General features: G+C 51.4%; 1 protein-coding gene across 7 annotated transcripts; it reads right to left on the reverse strand.

Moving 5' to 3' along the window:
* Positions 1-636: 636 nt before the first annotated feature.
* CACNG5 (calcium voltage-gated channel auxiliary subunit gamma 5) lies at positions 637-17,959 on the reverse strand. 7 transcript variants are annotated; one of them, XM_021537361.3, is made up of 8 exons: positions 17,451-17,599; positions 12,342-12,646; positions 7,975-8,102; positions 5,141-5,376; positions 4,521-4,607; positions 3,500-3,640; positions 2,746-2,891; positions 637-2,358 (listed from the first exon to the last, which is right to left on the reverse strand). In XM_021537361.3, the coding sequence occupies exons 4-8, from the start codon at positions 5,334-5,336 to the stop codon at positions 2,101-2,103; spliced, it is 828 nt and encodes a 275-aa protein (XP_021393036.1). In that variant the 5' UTR covers positions 5,337-5,376; positions 7,975-8,102; positions 12,342-12,646; positions 17,451-17,599; the 3' UTR covers positions 637-2,100. The 7 variants fall into 7 exon arrangements, with proteins under 7 accessions (XP_021393036.1, XP_077643515.1, XP_021393050.1 ...); XM_077787389.1 differs by lacking the exon at positions 7,975-8,102 and adding an exon at positions 16,084-16,230 and having other exon boundaries at positions 17,451-17,598; XM_021537375.3 differs by lacking the exons at positions 7,975-8,102; positions 17,451-17,599 and adding an exon at positions 17,914-17,959.
* Between the last annotated feature and the right edge of the window lie 2,174 nt (positions 17,960-20,133).

Here is a 20,133-nt window from a genome sequence, read left to right on the forward strand (position 1 = left end):
GGGAGAGCCTTTGTAGCTCTGGCCATCAGCAGTTTTGGTGATCCTGAACATCTCCCTCCCAAGGACTGAGAACATCAGCATCCATCAAAAGTACCATGCAAAGGCAACAGCCTTTGAGCCACCAAAATTCACCAGCATCAAGCCCAGCAAACCAGATCAGCCCCTGGGAAACTCAAAACGATTGTTTGGGAACTCCAGTGGTTTTTTGGAGCCAAATTCACACTGAATATGGGGATCCTGACAGAAAAGTGATGGTTTGTCAGGCTGGGGGCAGCTGAGGACCAGCAGATTTGTTCCTGGAGAATGAGGCTGCATTATGCTTTAGTGACAGCAGCCAACCTGTCACGTAGCACTTAAAAACTGGGGCTTAAGAGAGAGCACAAAAATGTTTGTGGGTCATACAGAAACTGAGGGTGAATAGAACTGTGTCTACAAAAAGATGCCCTGATTTTAAAATTTGCAAATTAGGAATCTACCCAGATATACACTAAATATGCATGACTTGCTTCTCTGGAGGAAGTGGAGAGGAGCAATCCTGTTCCAGAGCTGGCTGGATACACTCCTGCAGTGATGTCCTGTGGGACAGGTGTTGTAATGGATGCAAACAGTGATGCTGCACCAGGACTTGGCCCCTGCTTTGGAGGAGTTTCTAAATAATAAATATTTAATAGCAAATAATAAATAATAATATTAATAACAACTAAGAGGTCCAACATTAATTTGCAGTGTGCTACAAATAAGGTTAAAACTGCATATCTTCTATTTCTTTTAATTAACGGTAAGACAAAACAAGCTCAAATGTACCAAGAATGCCCAGACAGTTTTGTTTTGTAGAACAGAAATTTTCAGAAAGGTTTAAAATAAAAAGAACAGAAATAAAGTTTGGGCAAAGCTCTTTTTCCTGCAAGGTGACAAGCTGGGGCTCACTAGAGGGATCACAGCCTTTTCCTTCCCTGCCCTTTGTTTCCCATCAGTGGCAATGGTGTTTTCCCCTGGCAGCAGGCTAAGGCCAAAATGCCAAAGCATCAAATGAAATTTTCAAACTTAAAACCTCAAAATAAACACACACACACACAAAACAACAACAAAACCCCCCAAAAAACCCCAAACAAACAAATAAACAAAAAAAACAAAACAAAACAAAAAAAAAACCAAAACAGTGAATACCATTTTCTTGCCAAAATGTAAAATAAGCCAACTACTTTGTTGCAGTGGACTTGTATCAATGATCTCAGCTACATCACTTTACACAAGTTTGGGCTCTTGCCTCTCACTGAAATAACTTCTTTCCTCTAAATCCTGCATATGTGTTTCCCATGGGAAAGGTTTAGGTTGTTTTCCACCTGATGCTGCGCTGAAATTCTCCCATTTATGCTTCAGGCTTCCTGTCTGTAGGACAGCAGAGGAAATTTGGGTGAAGTTTGGAGGCATCCCTCCAGCCCGGCTCCCCAGAGTGCCTCCAGTCTAACATGGGATATTGAAGCAACTGTTTGCAAGTGGCCATAGAGGAACAACAACCTGCTGGTGTCCAAGCCTGCTGAGGTCTCATGGAAGGATGGCTATTTCCCATTCCAGCCTGGCAGTGAGAGATACCAACCAGTAAGTGTTCAGTCAAGACAAAATCTATATTTTTCTAATGCTGGTTGTTTCTTGGAAAGTTACACAAATCTTTTATGCCTGCTGGTGCTCAGACCAGTAAATATAGAATTCAATGATACAGTCGAATGCACAAACTTTATCAGTCTACCTACCTACACCAAAAAAATACACCTTTTTTTCCTTAGTTCTACTCTATTTTCTTTTTCCTGCTCTCGAGTTCAGCCCTGGATTTATCCCCCAGGCAGAACTGCTGTTTGCTCAGCGGGATGAGCCGAGAGAGGAGGACTTTGGAGAGATTCTTAGTTATGCAGGGAGGAATAAAACAACCCAAAAAACAAAGAAAGGGAAACATCCCAATTCTCTAGGTTACACTATTGGTTATATAACCAATCCATCTGGTTATATTTACGCTCCTATAAATAGAGAATTGGCCAGAAAGAGCGGCCTGAAAAAACGACAAACGGCGTCGGGGCGCGGCGGCCGGCGGAGCGGGCGCGGGGCTCAGCACGGGGACGAGGACATCTGGTCGTAGTCGGGGCACTTGAGCAGGGCTGGGTAGTTACTGTTCATCTGCAGGGACGCCTCGCTGGAGATGTCCGAGGGGCTGCGGCCCCGCGCCCACGCGTCCGGGTGCAGGAACTGCCCCGAGTAGTCGGAGCAGTTGCTCAGGCGGGGCCGGTAGAAGCCAGGGTGGGGTCTGTACAGGTCCTCGGCCGTGTAGCGCTTCATGAACAGGTAGACAGACATCACCCCGGCACTCTGCGGGACAGAGACACGGCCTGAGGCCCTCCCCGCCCGCGGCTGCACCACCACCCCAACAGGGCAGCGCAGAAATCGCCTTTTTGTGCTGCGCTGATGCTCAAAAGCACCCGAGCGCCGTCACCTCCCTGCCCCGTGCCTTGGGTGTTGCAATGAATAACCTGGAACAACCACATCTCTCTTTTTGTGCCTGGCATCAGACTGTGATCAAATGCCCCATCAGTGCTCCAGGTTGGGATTGTCCCCCTCACATGTCCCCTTCACATTATACATTACCCCGCTACCCTCACAGCCCCCCCTTAAACCCTGTCTGAGCCCCCTTTTTGCCCACAGCCTCAGTCTGCCCACCCCTGGGAATGGGGTACACTTGTTACAGGGCGTGGGTACCTCTGTGAGAAGGAAGGAGATGGCAGAGAAGGCAAAGGACCACCCATATTTGTAATTGAAGAACGACTCCGAGTCCTTGGTCCTGTTGAGCATCTCATCGTTAATGCTGGATATGTAGAGGACCAGCCCCACCACCAGTGACAGACCTGGAGAAGGACAGTGGGAAATCCTTCAGGGATGAAGCTGCTGAAGAAGCACCTTCCTGAAGGCCTGGCTTTGAGGGAAAGTAAAAAAACTTGGGAGTGTGCTTGTATTAACTGGGAAAAGGAGCTGCCCTCCTGCTGTTCCAACCCAGGGCACTCCACTCATTCCAGCCAAACATTCCCTGCTCAGGGAAATCTGTGAGCACTGGGAGAAGAGATCTGGCTCCAGTGGGAGCTGCTTCAAAGCTCAGCTGTCACAGCTATTTGTTTAGCACTTGCACAACACCATGAATAAATCATTCACTTTTCTCATGCAGACACAGCCCAATTGAGCAGTTTGAAGTTTCAGATCTCTCCTGTGACTGATGTGCCATGAGACGTGTCCTCTCCCCCAGCACCTGCTCCTGCACGGGCTGGGGGGGCCTTTCCCCACATTTCCACAGAGCTCTGCATCCATCCCACGAGGTCTGATCAGGCTGTGGGACTGAGCTGGGAGTGATGAGTCTGACAAGGAGCCGCCAGGGCAGGTTAGGAGAGCAGCAGCAGCTACCAAAGCAAACGTGCTCCATGATCAAAAGCTGTCAGAAGAAAACCTGGCTTGCAGAACTCACCTGAGAGGATGAAGAATATCCCCGAGACAAAGGCCAGGATGGTCCTGTGAGGCCGGATGTGGCCGATGTTGCTCAGGATGAAGCCGATGAACATGAAGAAGAGGCTGACCAGAGGGAAGGGGGTGGCAGAGCGGATCATCTCTGTTGAGAGAGGAGCAGAGGGAAGTGAGAACAGCTTAATATTCCCTAAACAGTGTGAGAAATGTGCTTTGCTGGGTGAGACAGATCCAACCCTCCTGCTCAGACCATGTTGTGTCTGAATTTCTCTCCTTGCTAATGAGCTGGGTAAAACATAGAATTATGGAATCACAGTATGGTTTGAGTTGGAAGAGACCTTATGTTCCAGCTCTCTGCCATGGCAGGAATACCTTCCACTATTCCAGGTTGCTCCAGGCTCCATCCAGCCTGGCCTTGAACATTTTTAGGGATGGAGCATCCACAGACTCTCTGGGCAACCTGTGCCAGTGTCCCACCTCCATGGTGGTGACTCTGCTGATGTTTGCATTTCTGAGGGTTCCTGTGTGAAGTGTTGCATAGGAAACCATCAGAACCTGATTTTTTCTCTAGCTTCACTGCGTGTTTGCAAAACACTTCTATTTATTAATTCAGAAATGACTGCAGAATTCATCGTGAGAGCTGTGACACTCCATCCTCACTTCATCCTGCTATATAATGTGTAAAATTGCAAGGGAATAAATACAGCTGCAAATTTTGGAGAGGAGACTAAAAAGTCAAACACTTTGATAAACATTAGCGCTGAATAGCCAGTGACAGGAAACTGTACAGCTTAGAGCCTCCCTGGCCATCCTGCCATTAGAAAGGGATGTCCCCAAAAGCTTACAAGCACTCTGGGCAGGTCCCATAACAAAAAATGTAGTTGCATCATTGTGTGGCAGCGCTGTCGAGGAACTCAGAGCTTCTTTGGCAAGGACACAAAGGGAATTTCTTGGGGAGGATCCCTAGTGCTTGGGACTTGGTGATTTGCAGGATGTAAAGGGTGGAACCCCACCAAACCACTTACTCAGGACATTGATTGTGGATTCAGACGTCAGCTGGATGTTCATGGGCATGACGTATTCGATGGTGAAGCACCGGCCACGCTCCTCACCTGTGGCAGACACGGACAAAAATGTAACCTCTGAAGCCAGGAGCCATGTCAGAGCTCCTCACTTCTCCCCTGACTTTTCCAAAGCAGCTGAAACTTTGTGACATTTCAGGTTGGTCACTTTGAGATTCCTGTTCCTTTGGGTTCTATTCAACTCTGTCCTTGCAGCCAAGTTGCTTCATCAAACTTGGCACAGGCAGAGGGAATGGTCCTGCTGACCTGAATCTGAATTTTGCAGGGATGAAATGGAAAGTTTTTAGCTGCTGCCCAAGGCGTCGTGGCTGCAGCTCTGGAACAGGGCAGGGGGTCTGGCAGGGCAGCAGCAAACTCACCAAAGCCTATGTGCAAAGGCAGATTTATGCTTTGGGCTGTTAAAGTCAGGCATGAACAGATGACATTGCTTGCCAAAGGTTGTGCCTGAGTTTGGACTCAGGGATGGGCAGAGCCTCTAAAAATCCAATTATTCTTGGCCCTTTCCTGCCGGGTGGCAGTGACACACAAAAACCAAGGGGATGTTTTTGGCCAGGAGACCCTACCTGCCAGGAAGCAGACCCTCCAGAGCCCCGAGTGCAGCGAGAGCTTGATCTCGGCCGTCTGGTTTTGGGGCTGGACGATGCCCTCCTCCAGGTAGAGCCAGTAGTCGGTGCTGACGGAGATGCCCAGGAGGCCGAGGCCGCAGACGGCGAACACGCTGCTGAGCAGGGTCAGCGCCTTCCTGCTGCAGGCGCTCATCGCCACCGGCACCGGCGGCGCCGCGAGGAGCTGCCAAGCCCTGGACACGACAGAACAGTCACTGACACACCAGCGCTGGAGCCACATCCCAGCCGACTGCTGCCCCGCGCCGAGATGGGAATGGGAATGGCTCAGCACGGATGGGAATGGGAATGGCACAGCATGGATGGGAATGGGAAATGGGAATGGCACAGCATGGATGGGAATGGGAATGGCACAGCATGGATGGGAATGGGAAATGGGAATGGCACAGCATGGATGGGAATGGCACAGCATGGATGGGAATGGCACAGCATGGATGGGAATGGGAATGGCACAGCACGGATGGGAATGGGAATGGCACAGCATGGATGGGAATGGCACAGCATGGATGGGAATGGCACAGCATGGATGGAAATGGGAAATGGGAACAGCACAGCATGGATGGGATAGGGAATGGCACAGCATGGATGGGATAGGGAATGGCACAGCATGGATGGGAATAGCACAGCATGGATGGAAATGGGAAATGGGAACAGCACAGCATGGATGGGAATGGCACAGCATGGATGGGATAGGGAATGGCACAGCATGGATGGGAATAGCACAGCATGGATGGAAATGGGAAATGGGAACAGCACAGCATGGATGGGAATGGCACAGCATGGATGGGATAGGGAATGGCACAGCATGGATGGGAATGGCACAGCATGGATGGGAATGGGCAATGGGAATGGCACAGCATGGATGGGAATAGGAAATGGGAACGGCACAGCATGGATGGGATGGGAAATGGGAATGGCACAGCATGGATGGGAATGGGAATGGGAACGGCACAGCATGGATGGGATGGGAAATGGGAATGGCACAGCATGGATGGGAATGGGAATGGGAACGGCACAGCATGGATGGGATGGAGATGGCACAGCACAGATGGGACAGGGAATGGCACAGCATGGATGGGAATGGGAATGGCACAACATGGATGGGAATAGGAAATGGGAATGGCACAGCATGGATGGGAATGGGAATGGGAACGGGAATGGCACAGCACAGATGGGGAATGGCACAGCACGGATGGGAATGGGAATGGCACAGCACAGATGGGATGGGGAGTGGCACAGTACGGACAGGAATGGAAGCAGCTCCTTCCCTGGCTCCTGTTGGATTTGCTGCAGGTGAATTCCTGCTGCTCCAGCCAGAGCTGGCACTGATCCCCCCAAGGATGGAGGCAGCATCTTATCTCCCTGCAGAGCCTTATCAAGCACTGCAGACCCTGGCACAGGAGCTGCTGATGATCACGGACACCACAGTCAGGGATTAACAAAGCTGCTCATAACTGCTGGACCAAGCCCAGCCCCAAGCAGCTTCCATCATCATCCCACTCCTTTCCAACACTGCCACTTTTCCACTTCCATGGTAGATCTACCAATTAGGAGATCATGCTAATTTTGCAAATGCCATGCTACATTTATGACATCATCAAATAACTTGAAGCAGAGTGGCATGACACAATAATCTGCTTTTTTTTTTTGTTGTATTGCTCTTGCCAGAACTGCCACTACCCTCCCTTCTCCAAACCTGCCTTGTGCTCTGGAGGGAGGCAGGGAAATGGGGACAGAGAGCTGCAGCCAGGCCCTGGGCAAACCTTAAAGGAAAAGCTTCCCCCATCTCCATGTCACTTATGTATAGCATCTTTTTAAATTATTATTATTTTATTGCACATTTGCTACTTTGGGCAAATCAGCAGTTCCTATGGTGCCCTGCAGACTGATAAAATAGAACCAGAAATCAGAGTTCTTGGTGCAGGGGAGAAAAAGTGAAATTGGTATGGGGGGAAGGGGTGGGGGGAACCCACAGCAACACAAGATTAAAGGAATAAGAGCAAGAAGGAAAAAGATGAGTTTGAGAGATGGTCTTGTGTGGAGTAGCAAGGAGGCAGATAGTGCTACTGACTGCTGCTATAAAGGCAGAATGAATCACAGATAAGTGCCATGTCATGTATATTTTCCAAGGCCCATTTTGCTGCTATTCAGCACTGCAAGAAATAAGGAAAAGAAATCTAAATCCAGCTAGACAACAAAAGCTACTGACTTTTTAAAGCAGGCTGCAGCTTCCTTGGACTCCCCTTAGAACTGCACTGGTTTTGTTTCACACCCTCAGAAGCAGCTCCATCACTCCTGTGGTGAACAGACTCCTTGGGAGAGAAGTCCTGTTGCTATTATCACTGCAAAGGTCGTGGGTTTAGTGATTAAATCAGGAGACACAAATCCTGCCTGGACCAGGTGATGACAACTCTCTGTTCCAACACGGCCAGACTGGAGGAGGGTGTTTTTTACTAGTGCCTCTGATGCAAATAGATTATTTCTCCCTTGCTTACACAGACTCTCAGAGATGCCAAAAAGTACACAGCTTGTACTTTTACACCTGAAAGCCTCCAAGGATAATGTTGTGCCATAATTCCCTCATGGTGAAGGTGAGTATGTGATGCTGAGAGAGTTTTTTTGCTCCTCCAGCGCTCTGGGGAGCTCTGAGCTCTTGCAGTGCTCATCCCCAGCATTTCTGTCTCACAAATCCACAGCACCAGCTCCCCACATCCATCCTGGGTTGTGTTTGCAGCAGTTTCATTTGGATTAACATGAAGGAAACTTGTAGTTACCGTGGAGTCCAAAGAAAGGCATTTCCTGAACAGATGCAGCATCCAAGGTCTGTGTGCCCCTCCAGCTCACTGCTCAGGGCATCGATATGAGAGAAAAGCAGGGAATGGTGCTGGAAGAGTATCAAATTCTTGAGTGAAAGAAAGAGAAGGAGAGAGAGTCTTTAATTATGGGATGTGACCCTGAGTCCAAAGCAGGCAGCACATCTTGGTAGGAAGCAGATGTACTCTCACCCTCAAGCGCTGCACAGCTTTGACAATTCCCTTCCATATGAAATTAAAGATTTGGCTCTTCCTACGTTCACACTGTGCCTTTTCCCAGAAGGTTCCAACCTACAGGAAGGGGATTGCTGTCTCCAGAGAGTCCAAAAAAGTGCTCCAGCTCACACTCCTGCAAGCTTTCCCTCTACCTTTGGCTTTGCTAACCAGCCTCATTTTCGATGTTATTTAATACTCAAGAAAAGTAGGATGTGCTCCCAGGAGAAATACCTCCTGCTAGGGGAGCAAGGAGCCAAGCACTGAGAGGATGCTCAGATTTTTTTCCCCTGAAGAATTAGGAGCCTCCTATGGTGGCTGTGGGGCAGAGAAGTACATCAGCCCTGCACCTGCCATTTCCCAGGGAAGATGCCATTTCCCATCTCTATGGATTCCCATTGGATTCAGCAATCAAACAGCCAAAACACTCCTCTGGCTCACCCATTCTTCTCCCTAGCTCAGCCAGAGCCATATTTTCTAGCTGCTGCCTCAAAATGAACAGCATTTACTACAGGGTGTCTCATCCCTCTTGGCATTTTGGTGCCAAAATGGTAGAAGGAACTGCAATCTATTCTTGGCTCATGTATCATCAACAACCATCCTCCCTGCACATTTTAGCTAATAACAAGACAAAAATCATAGTAAAGAGTATGTGAAGGTCCAGATAAAGACACTTAGAGGGGAATAATGAAGTATTTCCTGTGATTTGCTGTCCACTAACATCAGGCACTGGAAAATAGACCCATTTGGGCTCATTTCTGTTGGTGTGACGTGAGCAGCAGGGACAGGAGCCGGGCGTCGGAGCTGCACCTCTCAATTGCCTCATTCCTTTCCCTCTCACACTTCAATTTCATAAAATCATGGATGTATTAGAGACTGGTGCCTATTTCTGCCTCGCTGGCACATAGAATTCAACCTGATGTGATGGGGAACAGGGGTAGGGGTGGTGCAGAACATCTGCCTGAAACAAACCTTCCCCAGGTCCAGCGCCTGCAGGATTCACAGGGCTCCCAAGTGGAAGGGTTTTCAAGGACAAGAACAGGAGCTGGCTTGATTATCAGGAAGGATTTAATCCACAGTGACCTTTATCAATTGTATTATGCTTCCTATGGCTGTTTGGTTTCCAACAGGAGTTGGATTTTAAATTAAATGAATAGAGTCCCAATGATTTCCAGGAAATAGAACCTTAGAACTGCTCCTGCTCCTTCCATCATGCTGTGCATCCTGGTAGTAGTCCAGGGAAAAATAAAGGCAGTCTGCAACATAATCTGCAGTCTTTGTAATGAATTTCTCCTTGCCTTGGAGCAACAGTTGCTGATGGAAACAGCACATGGCCCTTGCTGGGGCTGAATCCTTTAGGAAATGAAATGAGCACTGGCTTTGATTCTAACGCAGTTCACCCAGATTTGGGGTAAGTCCTTACCTGATGCTCCACAGTCACAAAAGGAAATATCCTGGGCAGATTTCTGAGCCCACATCTGTGGCCTAATGCCAAGCACCAGCCACTGCTCTGGGCTGTGTGGGTGGGCTGAGAAAAATGAATATATCACTGGTCAGCTGCCTGGACAGGATGGGTCACCTCAATAAATCACTGCTCTGGGTTCACCAGAAAACAGCAGCTCCCTCCTGCCCTGGGTAAAGGCAGAAGGAGCAGGGCCAAGCCATTGATTTTTATGTGACATCATTTCCAATTTCCTGACATTTGGGAGGAAGAGAAGCACTGCCAAGCTTATCAGAGCAGACAGGAGGGAAGGGTTTGTTTGTGGAGGGGTGCTGAGGTCCAGGACAAGCCTGGTGGCCTGTGGCTGTGAATACCTGGTCCATGCTGTAAGCCAAGGGCCATGGGAAATCAGAGATTCAGCCATGGATCTGGAGCAGTGGGAGAGGCTGAGCAGAACATACAGGAGAAGGAATGAAGCCAGTGAAAGGGGAGTAGGAAACCCTCTGAGTGAGCAATGGATGTACAAAGAGCACCAGGACCTGGGTAGGAGCAATCAAATGCTGGAGATCGTGAGCAGTGATGGAGCTGAACTGAAAGGACCAGATCCCACTAAACTGCAAGAAGAAATTGGGCTGGCTAAAAATAAAGGGCCTTTGAGCAGTGTGATCCCTTCCTCAGGACACAACGCAGGCCATGGATGTGTGAAAAAAAAAAAAAAAATAGGTCAAGGAGAGCAGCTCTTTCAGGGTAAAACTTCTCAGAGCTGGCAGTGCTTAGGCAGGCAGGACTGTGCCCAGGCCACCACTGCACTGTCACCCTCCTTCAGACAGCACAACTCACCCTGGCTCCCTCAGGGGCAGAGCCAGGAAAGGCTGGTTTGGTCATTAATAACCCTGGTGGAATAGAATGATCCCACCGAGCTCTTGGAGCACCCAAATTCTTCAGTCCCAAAACAGGGTGTGAAGGATGCAGCCCGAGGGCAGCTGAACTGGTGCTCTTTGGGTGGCAGAGAAGGCTGGACCAGTGTGAGGAGCACACAGGGAGCTGACTTTAACCACAGCTGAGGAGAGGAAGAGGAGGAGATGGTGAGGGCAGCACCCAGAGCTCCATCTGGGATCACAGGAGAAGCAGCTGCACAAACCTGACCTGGGAAACTGGGCAGCTGGGAAAGGTAGTTCTGGTTTTGGAATTACTGCTTGGGAAGAAATAGTCCCTCCTGAAGCTTGGAAAAGGTGTGCTGCAGGCAGGAGAGGAGCACAGGGCTGCTCTGCTTCCACACAATAGCTGAAGAGAGCACAGATGGCTGCAGAGAAAAGCAACGTTTCCTGCTTTTCCTCGAGAAGGAAACTTCCAAAGAGGATATGGGTTGGAGCTGGCCCACGGGGTTCAGGTGCCCTGTCCTGGGCTGCTGGCACCCACTGCCTCTCCTGGCACATGGGGAGACTGAAATCCATCAGGGCAGCTCTAAGAGCTGCATTAGTGCCACACAGAAATGCCAGCTCCATTTCTGAGACCAAAACTACGTGTTGGAAAAATTAAGTGCAGAAATAAATCTTTTTGACGTGGAGGAGGTTTAGCCTGATATTAAGAAATAAAACAGCCCATCTCATGGCAGTTTGAACAAGGGCTTGTCACTGTGACTATGAGCAAACAAACTTCAAAAGGATCAATACTGGGCTTGAAAGCTTCCCCTCAGCTGGGAGCAGCAGCGCGGCGCTGCCATTACTGACACACAGACACGGCAGCCTGGATCAATGGGCACACAGGCTCTCCAGGGAGGCTTTAAAAATAAATAAATGAATAAAAAGAAGGCTGGTTATGAGTTATTTAATCCCAGATTGAGCCACAGCAACAACAAACCTATTAATTCTGTGCTTGTCATCACACACCAGGAGCACCTGATAAATAATCAGTAAGAAACCACATGTGAGATCACACACTGCAAGACTCACCCACTAACTGATTTTGGTAATGATATTACTTGGGATTGTCTCTCTTAAATTTGACTTACATATTTTTTCTGTGAAGTCCTCTTTTCCCTAGCACTTCCTGTGCTTCATTTCTTGCCAGAGTTATTTTTTGCAGTTTGGTGTAAAAATCTGGCTGTGGCAGTGCAAGTGTGATGGAAATGCTGTATAGAAAGCACCATAACTTGAATTTCCAAGGCTGACCCACTTCCCTCTCTTTCTTTATCTCACACCAGCCTTTTTACTGTGGACTGCTCAAAACCTGCCCTTTTGCCTGGGTCAGGTTTGCAGAGGGTTGTTACTGATAACTCAGCCCACCTCAGCTCCAGCAGCAAATAGAAGGAGATCAAATGATATTCCCAAGGTCAAAGGAGAAGTTACTGAGATTTCTTTCCCACCCCAGCCCTCAAAGCAGACCCTTTCCCAAACTGGGCACCTGTGCCACGCTGCTGCACTCGCTGGAGTGATGGCACTGCTCCAGCTCTTTCACAATAATGGCTTGGGATGAACCCAGCAGCTTCCACAAATAAAATCATCCACCAAGCAGCCCTGATGGTCCTGGTTCACAGGCTGCTGGCACAGACTGTGTGTGCACAGCCAGCCTCATTCACATGGTCCTTCTGGATCCACAGATATCCCCCACAAAACTTTTATAGAGCCCATCCCACCCATGTGTCTCCTTTTTCCCTGGTGGCTCAGGCTCTTACCTCTGTTAGCCCCAGCTGAAGCGATGCTTTGGCAAGTGGAGAAGGTGTGATGGGGCTGCAGGTGGGAAGAGCAGCTCTGGCAGATCAGCTGCAAGGATGAGGCTCCTCACTGGAGGCTTCAGCTGCCGGATGGTCTGGGAGGAGCTGGGAGTGGGATGGCTTTGGAAACAGGCAGGACCTGAAGGGAGGGCACAGCCTCAGCTCTCCCCCTCTGACTGACCCACGGGAGGGCTGCAGGGTGCTGGGGCACAGGGACAGGCAGATGGCAGGCAGGTCTCTGCATCCACGTGCTGGCAGCTCCTGCCCTGGGGTGTTGTAGAAAAGCATTACACAAAGTGCATTTCTCAAGAGGGAAACAGGAGCTAAAGCTCTGAGCTTGCAATATTGCCCACACACCCTGGTCCAGCTCTCCAGGCCTAACCTAAATATATCTGTTCAAAGTTTACAACTGTAACAATAGCTGAGCCCTGCCCTTTGCAGAGCTCTTCCCAAAGCCCTCTCTCTCTACCAAATCTGACACAGAATTCTCCTGCTCGCAGTGTCAGAACGCTCACAGTCAGGGACCTGAGCCCAACTGTTAGTTTCAATACCCTACAAAAAGCTACAAAAGCAGAGTGAAAGAGGGAAATATCTAATGGTGCAAAGCAAACCAGCTGGGGACTGTGCTAGAGGAGCTGCAGAAACCTCGCTGCCATGGGAGCTGTGCCTGCCCATTAACCTCTGCCTGAGGTGCATTGTGGCTGGTATTTAGATCCCAAAGGCAGGAACTGCAGTACCCCAGCGATCCAGTGACCCTGCTCAGGCTGCAGCACCGTGCTGCCTTCTGCTCTCCTCGGCTGGCACAGGGACAGAGCCAGGGATGAGGGAGAGCAGCTGGCTCAGCTGTGCCCATCCACTCACTGCAGCACCAAGCTTGGGCTGCTCTGGTGGGCTATTAACAAGCTGACCCCTTTCACTTCCAAGTATCGTTCAAGTCGGCATGAAGTTCTGTAAGAGCCTTGTAGATTAAAAATGGGAAAATAATCCTCTTCCTTGCAGCTTTTCAAGGTTTCTGTGTGGTTCCAGCACAAGGCAGGTTATGACTGAAGTACTCCAACCCCACTCTGTGAGATATTGATGTTGTTTTGAACTGAAGTGGGTGTGAGCAGAGCCCCCAAATTCAGTGCAAGCACTTCAAGGGCTGTCCATGAAATGTCTCTGGGCTATAAACATTCCCTGCTGTGGAAGGTCTGAGAAAAGCCCCAGGTACAGCCCGAGCTCAGGAGCTGAGGCTGCTCAGCAGAGAGGGGCCAACACCCCTTCCTTCTTTTCCCCTTAACAATCAGTGCATGACAGCTTGAGCTAAATAAAGCTTGCTAGGAGGTAAAAATAGCATCAAGAGCTAATTAAAGCTCTTGCACTCCCTGTGTCTATGGGTACCTGAGCTGGGGAGGCAGAAGCCACAGCTCTTCCCCCACTCCTGCTCTTCTCACCAGTGCTGGCAGCTGGAGGGGCTTCATGAACATTTTCAGAGTGATGAATGAGAGAAAGGCAGAAATCCCCCGAGGGCCTGGGCTCTGTGAGCACTGAGGGCTGCAGAGCAGTGGCACTTTGGGCTGGCAGCACGTGCTGCCCACGGCTGCAGGGACCTGCGTCCCCTCGGCGTGATTAAGGATGATGGATGGAGGGAGCAGTGCCTCGTTAGCCAGGAGTCTGCATTCCCTCTCCCCTGCTTAGAAACCAGCTCCACTGCAAAGCCTCTGAGCAGCGAAACGATGGCAGAAAGTGCACAGGGGCTGTGTCAGCCACACCTCTGGCAAACACTTGACAACCCGGTGACACTCGTGGCTGCCACTCTACCCAGTGACCAAGGCCAGCAGCTGCTCCAACTGGCTTTGCCCTGGCATTTTGGGAAGCTGTTGGTGATGTCTTCATGCACGACTCCCCAGGTCTGACACTGAGCAGCCACTAAAGTTTGGTCCCATTTTCGCATCGGAAAGGTCTTTATGTAGCTCGTTGGGTTTCATAATTAGTAATATTAATGTACATAACATGTATTTATGCATCACTGGAGGTGCTAAACTTTCTACCACTCAGATTTTAGCAAGATTTGTTACCAGTTCCAGTATTTAATAGGGCAGACAGGGCTGGAAAAGCCATGCATGAGGTGGAGCAGCCTGAGAACAGGCACAGGCACCACGGGCTGGTCAGGAGGCCATGGGCTCACCTGTCCTGCTCAGCACAGGGAAGTGCAGCCACATCCTGGGAAAGTCTGTGGGAACAGGCAGGGAATGGACTTGGTCTCACTCTTCTCCACCCTTCCCCAGGCCAGCACCTCTTCCCAGGTGAAACCTGGCCTGGCTGTGTGTGCCTGGTCTCTGCCTGTGCCCCTCTCCCGTTCCCTTTGTACCCACCCGGCAGCACCTCTCCTGCCACCTACACCCGACCTGATATTCCCAGCCAGAGCTGCTGCAAGGAAAAAGAACATCTGCCATCACCATTTTGTGTCTCCTGGGAAGGAGCCAGGGCCACCTGTAGGGCTTTGAGGCAGGTCCTGCCCTGGCAGACCTGAGCCTCTGCTCCCTGAGGATGGGGCTGTCATCAGGAAGCACTGGATGGGCACTGGGTGGGAAAATGAATTTTCCACAAGTTGTCCTGGGTCAGTGGATGCAGCTGCTGTGCTGCTCCAATAATGCCCTCAGTGCAGCCTTGACATGGCTCTAGCAAGATTTTTCACTGATAAGCAATATCTCTCCCATTAATAAAAGAAAAACTGTAATTCCTGTCTTCCTAAAAGACCCCACACAAACTCCACTCATCTGTGACCACTGACATCAGGCCAACATCTGAGCCTGATGAAGGCATGTGTGTTGTCCTTTCACAAATTCCATTTTGCCAGTAAATATTTTACTACAAATATTAGAAGTTGTGGCTCTACAGCTTTAACAATCAGTGTGACTTTTAACACCCAACCATCTTTCTAGAACACACCTAGAACCCAAACTGTCTTTAATTTCAGTGAGATTAAGATCTCCACATAACTAGATGATGGGGTCTAGGTCAAAAGTTACTTAAAAAATGCCATGTTAAACCCAGGGGTTTAAAACTCAGGGGTTTAAATCTTCCTAGCTGATCTAGGGAAAGCTCCTGGTGCTCACTCCAGCCTCGCACAGCTCACTGATACCATTGAAATCTCTGCAGGCTTTTGCATTATTTCTCTTTTGTATTTTATATTCCCTCCCCTCTCCATAAATAAAGCTGAACCTGCAAAAGCTGTGCTATGGATGCTGCCAGGTGGAAATCCATTCAGCTCAATGAATATATTCAACAGCTGCAAGAATACAGCAAGGGATCAGAGGAACCCCCACGCAGAGGCATTTCTGTCCCTGGATGTCACCTGGGGCAGCCTGGGGGCAAGGAGTGATGGCACAGGACGGGCTGCTGGGAGCCAGTCTCCTGCCCTTGGGCTTTGTACGTGGGTCCCGACATGACAGACTGAAATGTGCTGCTCCAACAGTGGCAGAGGAGCCTCTGGAAGGAGCCCAGACACGAGGCACTTGTGAAACCTAAGGGCAGCAGTGATGGAAACACGGGAATGCTCCTCCAGCAAAGCTGCCAGCCTGGGTCATGCCACCAGCACTCGCTGCTGCTGCAGGAAACTCAGCAGAAATTCTCTTCTTTAGGTGAAATAGCTTTTGCAGTGCTCTGGCTGAAGCTGTGCTGTTTTCAGGGAATGCTCTTGCTGCCCTTTCCAAAGGCTCACCTGTACCGTGCAGGCAGCCAGCAGCTCCGAGAGCTCCTCTCGCCCAGGGGGATTTGGGGGACACAGGGACACGGCGGTGACAGCGCTGCCGAGGCCAGACCCGCTCCGGGGCACCCCGAGGAGCTCCTGAAGCCCCAGCCCGCAAAGCTGCAAAGAGCATCCCGCGTCAGGCAGGGGCTGATGAAGTTCCGCGAGCATCCGGCAATTAATCAAGAGCCAAAAGCCGTGTCAGAGCCTCCCTGCTCGCCGCGGTGGCTGAGCCACCACATCTCACATCATCTCACATCTCACATCATCTCACATCATCTCACATTATCTCACATCTCTCATCTCACATCTCAACTCACCACCATCCCCGGGCTGTGGATAAGGAGCTCGTGGAGTGAGGACAGGCTCCACGTCCCCGTTCCCTGTTCATATGGTAACACACGATCCAGCCCTTCCCCTCAGCCCCGGCACTTCACTTCACTTAAGAAGCAGGTCAGGTTTTTCTCAGATAGCCTCGCTCAATTCTCACTCCCCTCTCCAAGGGGCTTGCTACACTGGAAAACATTCGCAGCCTGATTTCATATTCCCTGGGAAAAATCCACATCCGTTCCTCAGCAGAACGTTCCAAACTCGCCGCTGAGGACGGGGATGCTCTCAGCGCCCGAGCCATGGACTCTGTGAGAGCAGCCTGCGGGGGGAGAGCCCAGGGACGAGAGCTCAGGGAAGGAGCGCCGGGATTCTCCGGCTTCCCCGCGCTCGGATCCTTCCGTCGGGAATCGGGCGAAGTCAAACGCCGCCACCCGAGCGGTGCCAGCCCCGGGCAGGGCACAGGGGCACCTCACCCGGGCAGGACACACGGACACCTCACCCGGGCAGGGCACAGGGGCACCTCACCCGGGCAGGACACACGGACACCTCACCCGGGCAGGACACACGGACACCTCACCCGGGCAGGGCACAGGGGCACCTCACCCGGGCAGGGCAGAGGGGCTCCTCACCCGGGCAGGGCAGAGGGGCTCCTCACCCGGGCAGGACACACGGACACCTCACCCGGGCAGCTCCGCGGCTCCGGCCGCGCCCGCCGGGGCTCGCTGCGCTCCGGGGCCGCGCTGGGATGCGGCGGATGCTGCCCGGGGCGGTGCCCGCGCCGCTTCCCACTCCAGAGGGAATACGGAAAGCACAGGGATACTGCCCTGAGCCCTGCGGCTCCGCACCCTGATCCCTCTTCCCTCGCCTTTGAACTTTCAGGGCTTTACATCCGATGGGGAGCCCCCACGAAGCCACCTCCTGGGCCGTCCCCCCCTGCTCCCGGGGCAGCCTGGCCCGGACACGGGAAGGAGCCGCAGCCTCGCCCTCCCCACGCCAGTCCCGGCACTCACCGGCCCCGCGGGGGCTGCTCCGGGCGGGACGCGGCCGCGGCCCCGGGGATGCTCCGCTCCGCGCCGCGCCGGGAGAGCCCGGGGAGGAGAGGGCATCACATGGCGCCGGCGGGGCCAGCCCACCTCTCCCTCCCCTCCATGCCCCCGTTCCCTCCCTCCCTTCATCCCTCCTTCCCCTTCTCCATCCTCCCCTTCTTCCCTCCCCCTTTCTCCATCCGCCCCTTCTTCCTCTCTACCCCCCACCCTCCGCTCACTTCCCTCTATCCCCCCTTTCCCTGTTCCTGCCTCTCCTTTCCCCCTTTCTCTGTATTTCCCCACTTTCTCTCCATTCCCCGCTTTTTTCCTCCTTTCCCTTCTCCTGCTCCCACCCATCTGTGCCCAGTCCCTGTGACTGCCACTGGGAGCCAGCCCTGCTCCTGCCCCTCTGCGCCTCCTCCCTCCCTGCCCCGCACAGCTGCAGAACCTCTGCTCCAGGCGCTGGGGAGGCTGCGCTTCCCGGGACAGCCCCTTCGGGAGCTGGGCAGGGGGAGCTGGCTCCAGCAGCACGGTGGAACGCACAGCTAAGGACACAGCGGGGAGGGCTGCAGGCAGCAAGCCCAGCGTGCTGGACAGAGCCAGCTTGGCAGCGAGAGAGCCAGGGCTAGAGGAGAGAGGGACACAGGGGCAGATGCTGTGGGCTCTGGAAACCCCTGCCAGACTGGGTGATTCAGCCAAAGCACATCGAAAATGAGAGGCAGGACCAAAAAGAAGGAGACAACTCCATGGAGGTGTCCAGCAATGGGACACTTCCTTGGATAGAGCAGGAAGGACAAGAAAAGGGTCACACACCATGCAGGAACTGCTGCAGGAGGTGCCAGCCCAGGAGCAGGGCCCAGGGAACTCATGGACTCCATCCCAGCACCTGGAGCTTGGGAAATGGAAATATCTGCAGGGACAGCTCATTCTCTGCAGGGGCTTTGCTCACACACCACAGTCCCCAGCTCCCTGCCTAAAACGTGCTGCATCTTTGCCGAGGCGTCCCCAGTTAGCAAAACAGGGCTACTTTAAATAGAAAAAACTCAAAATAAAGTGAGATCTGAGATGCGGAGGAGGTGTTGTTGGGTGGCTTGTTTGGAATCAATGGAGCCGTGTGCTCAGGCTTGGTGAGCTCTGTTTGATTTACAGAAAGAACAGAAGCTGATGCAGATGTGGAGGTTTGGGTTTCTTCAGCCAGAACGTGGTAGAGCCCAAAATAGGCAAGTTCCAGATCCAGACTGGTAGAAAACTGCCTCCCAGTAAGAGGTTTCTGCTTATTTATACTTATAAAACTCATACCATAACTTAGATAACTTATATAAGAAGTACTTTCACACAAAGTTACAGCAATACTTAAATTACAGTGTATTCAGCATGTTTTCCTGGGCTCTTATTCCCATTTGAGGAATAATTTAAAGCAGCAAATCCCTTGAGAGTTTGACAGGAAGGACAAAGCAGGGATTTGGTCAGCAGAATAAATTCTGCACTGGAAAAGGCAGCCAGAGGGGCAATGCCCTCTGGGGATCCTAAGAGAAAGAGGCTTCCCTGGGATGGAGATCATGAGCAGGGAATTGCCAATAAAATCACAAATCTACAGGAGGCTTGTTAGAACTGGATGTTCCCCATGTGCTATCAGGGTGGATGATTTTATCACAGTAATTGGCTGTTCATCGTTCTTCTTTTCTCTATATTGTTAAAAAGAAACCCAAACAAAGCAGACCTTCATTTTTCTTGACAGACAACCTGCTCTGCTGCTGCCTGGGCTCTGGGCAGGATCATTGGAGTACAACACAAATAAAGCTGCAGCTCGCACAGTGACATAATTAACCACACAGTGTGAGAGGCCCCCAGCAGCCATGCATGTAATCAATTAGAAATACATATTTTGAGCTTCAGTTTCTTCCCCTCCCCTTTGCTACCATGCAGATGCAGTTGCACTGAAGCACTCGGGTGGATTTGCTGCTGCTGCTTGTCCCACACAGCAGCTCCTGCCCTGGCAGAGCACAATGGCAGCACTCACAGCAGAAGTGTTTCCCACAGGCATTCCAGGGCCAGCATCAAAGAGCACCAGCGATGCCTCCCAAAACCCCAGCAGCAGAGCTGAGCTCTCCCACCTCATTAGCAGCTCTCCAGAATTCCTCCCCAGAACATGTATTTCCCCGATGATGGGAAAAGCCAGTGAAGTAGAAAATCCTCCTCTTGGACAGAAGCTTGGCATGGCTGCCCCAGACAGGACAATCAGCACTTTACATCTTCTCAGCATCCCCCCAAGCCTTGGGGCAGGACTTTGGCAAATCCTGCAACAGCTGTTTCAGTTTATTGTTTCACATAACACCAGCTGGCAGCATCATTTATCCTTCCCAATTTTCACTGTTCCTTCTGGGCTCTTTCTTCCTGCGGATCCTCCTCCACAGCCACACGTGGGGCAAGTGAAGCTGGGTGGGACCTTGCCCAGGTCAGGATGTTCCACAGCTGTGCCAGGCTCTGCAGGGCTGGGCTCTGCCCCAGCCAGAGCAGCTCTGCAGCCCTGGCACTGCAGCAGCCTTTTGTACCACCCTTTAATCAGTGTGGAAGCTTCGTGGGCACCTCAGCAGTAGCTTTTAGGATGCACCAAGGTCAAACCTTATTACTGAGGAGGGATTTGAGCTTCATTAGTGGCTGAGAACAG

This window comes from Lonchura striata, chromosome 19 (genome assembly GCF_046129695.1).
Source record: "Lonchura striata isolate bLonStr1 chromosome 19, bLonStr1.mat, whole genome shotgun sequence".
In the NCBI taxonomy this organism is placed as follows: Eukaryota; Metazoa; Chordata; class Aves; order Passeriformes; family Estrildidae; genus Lonchura; species Lonchura striata.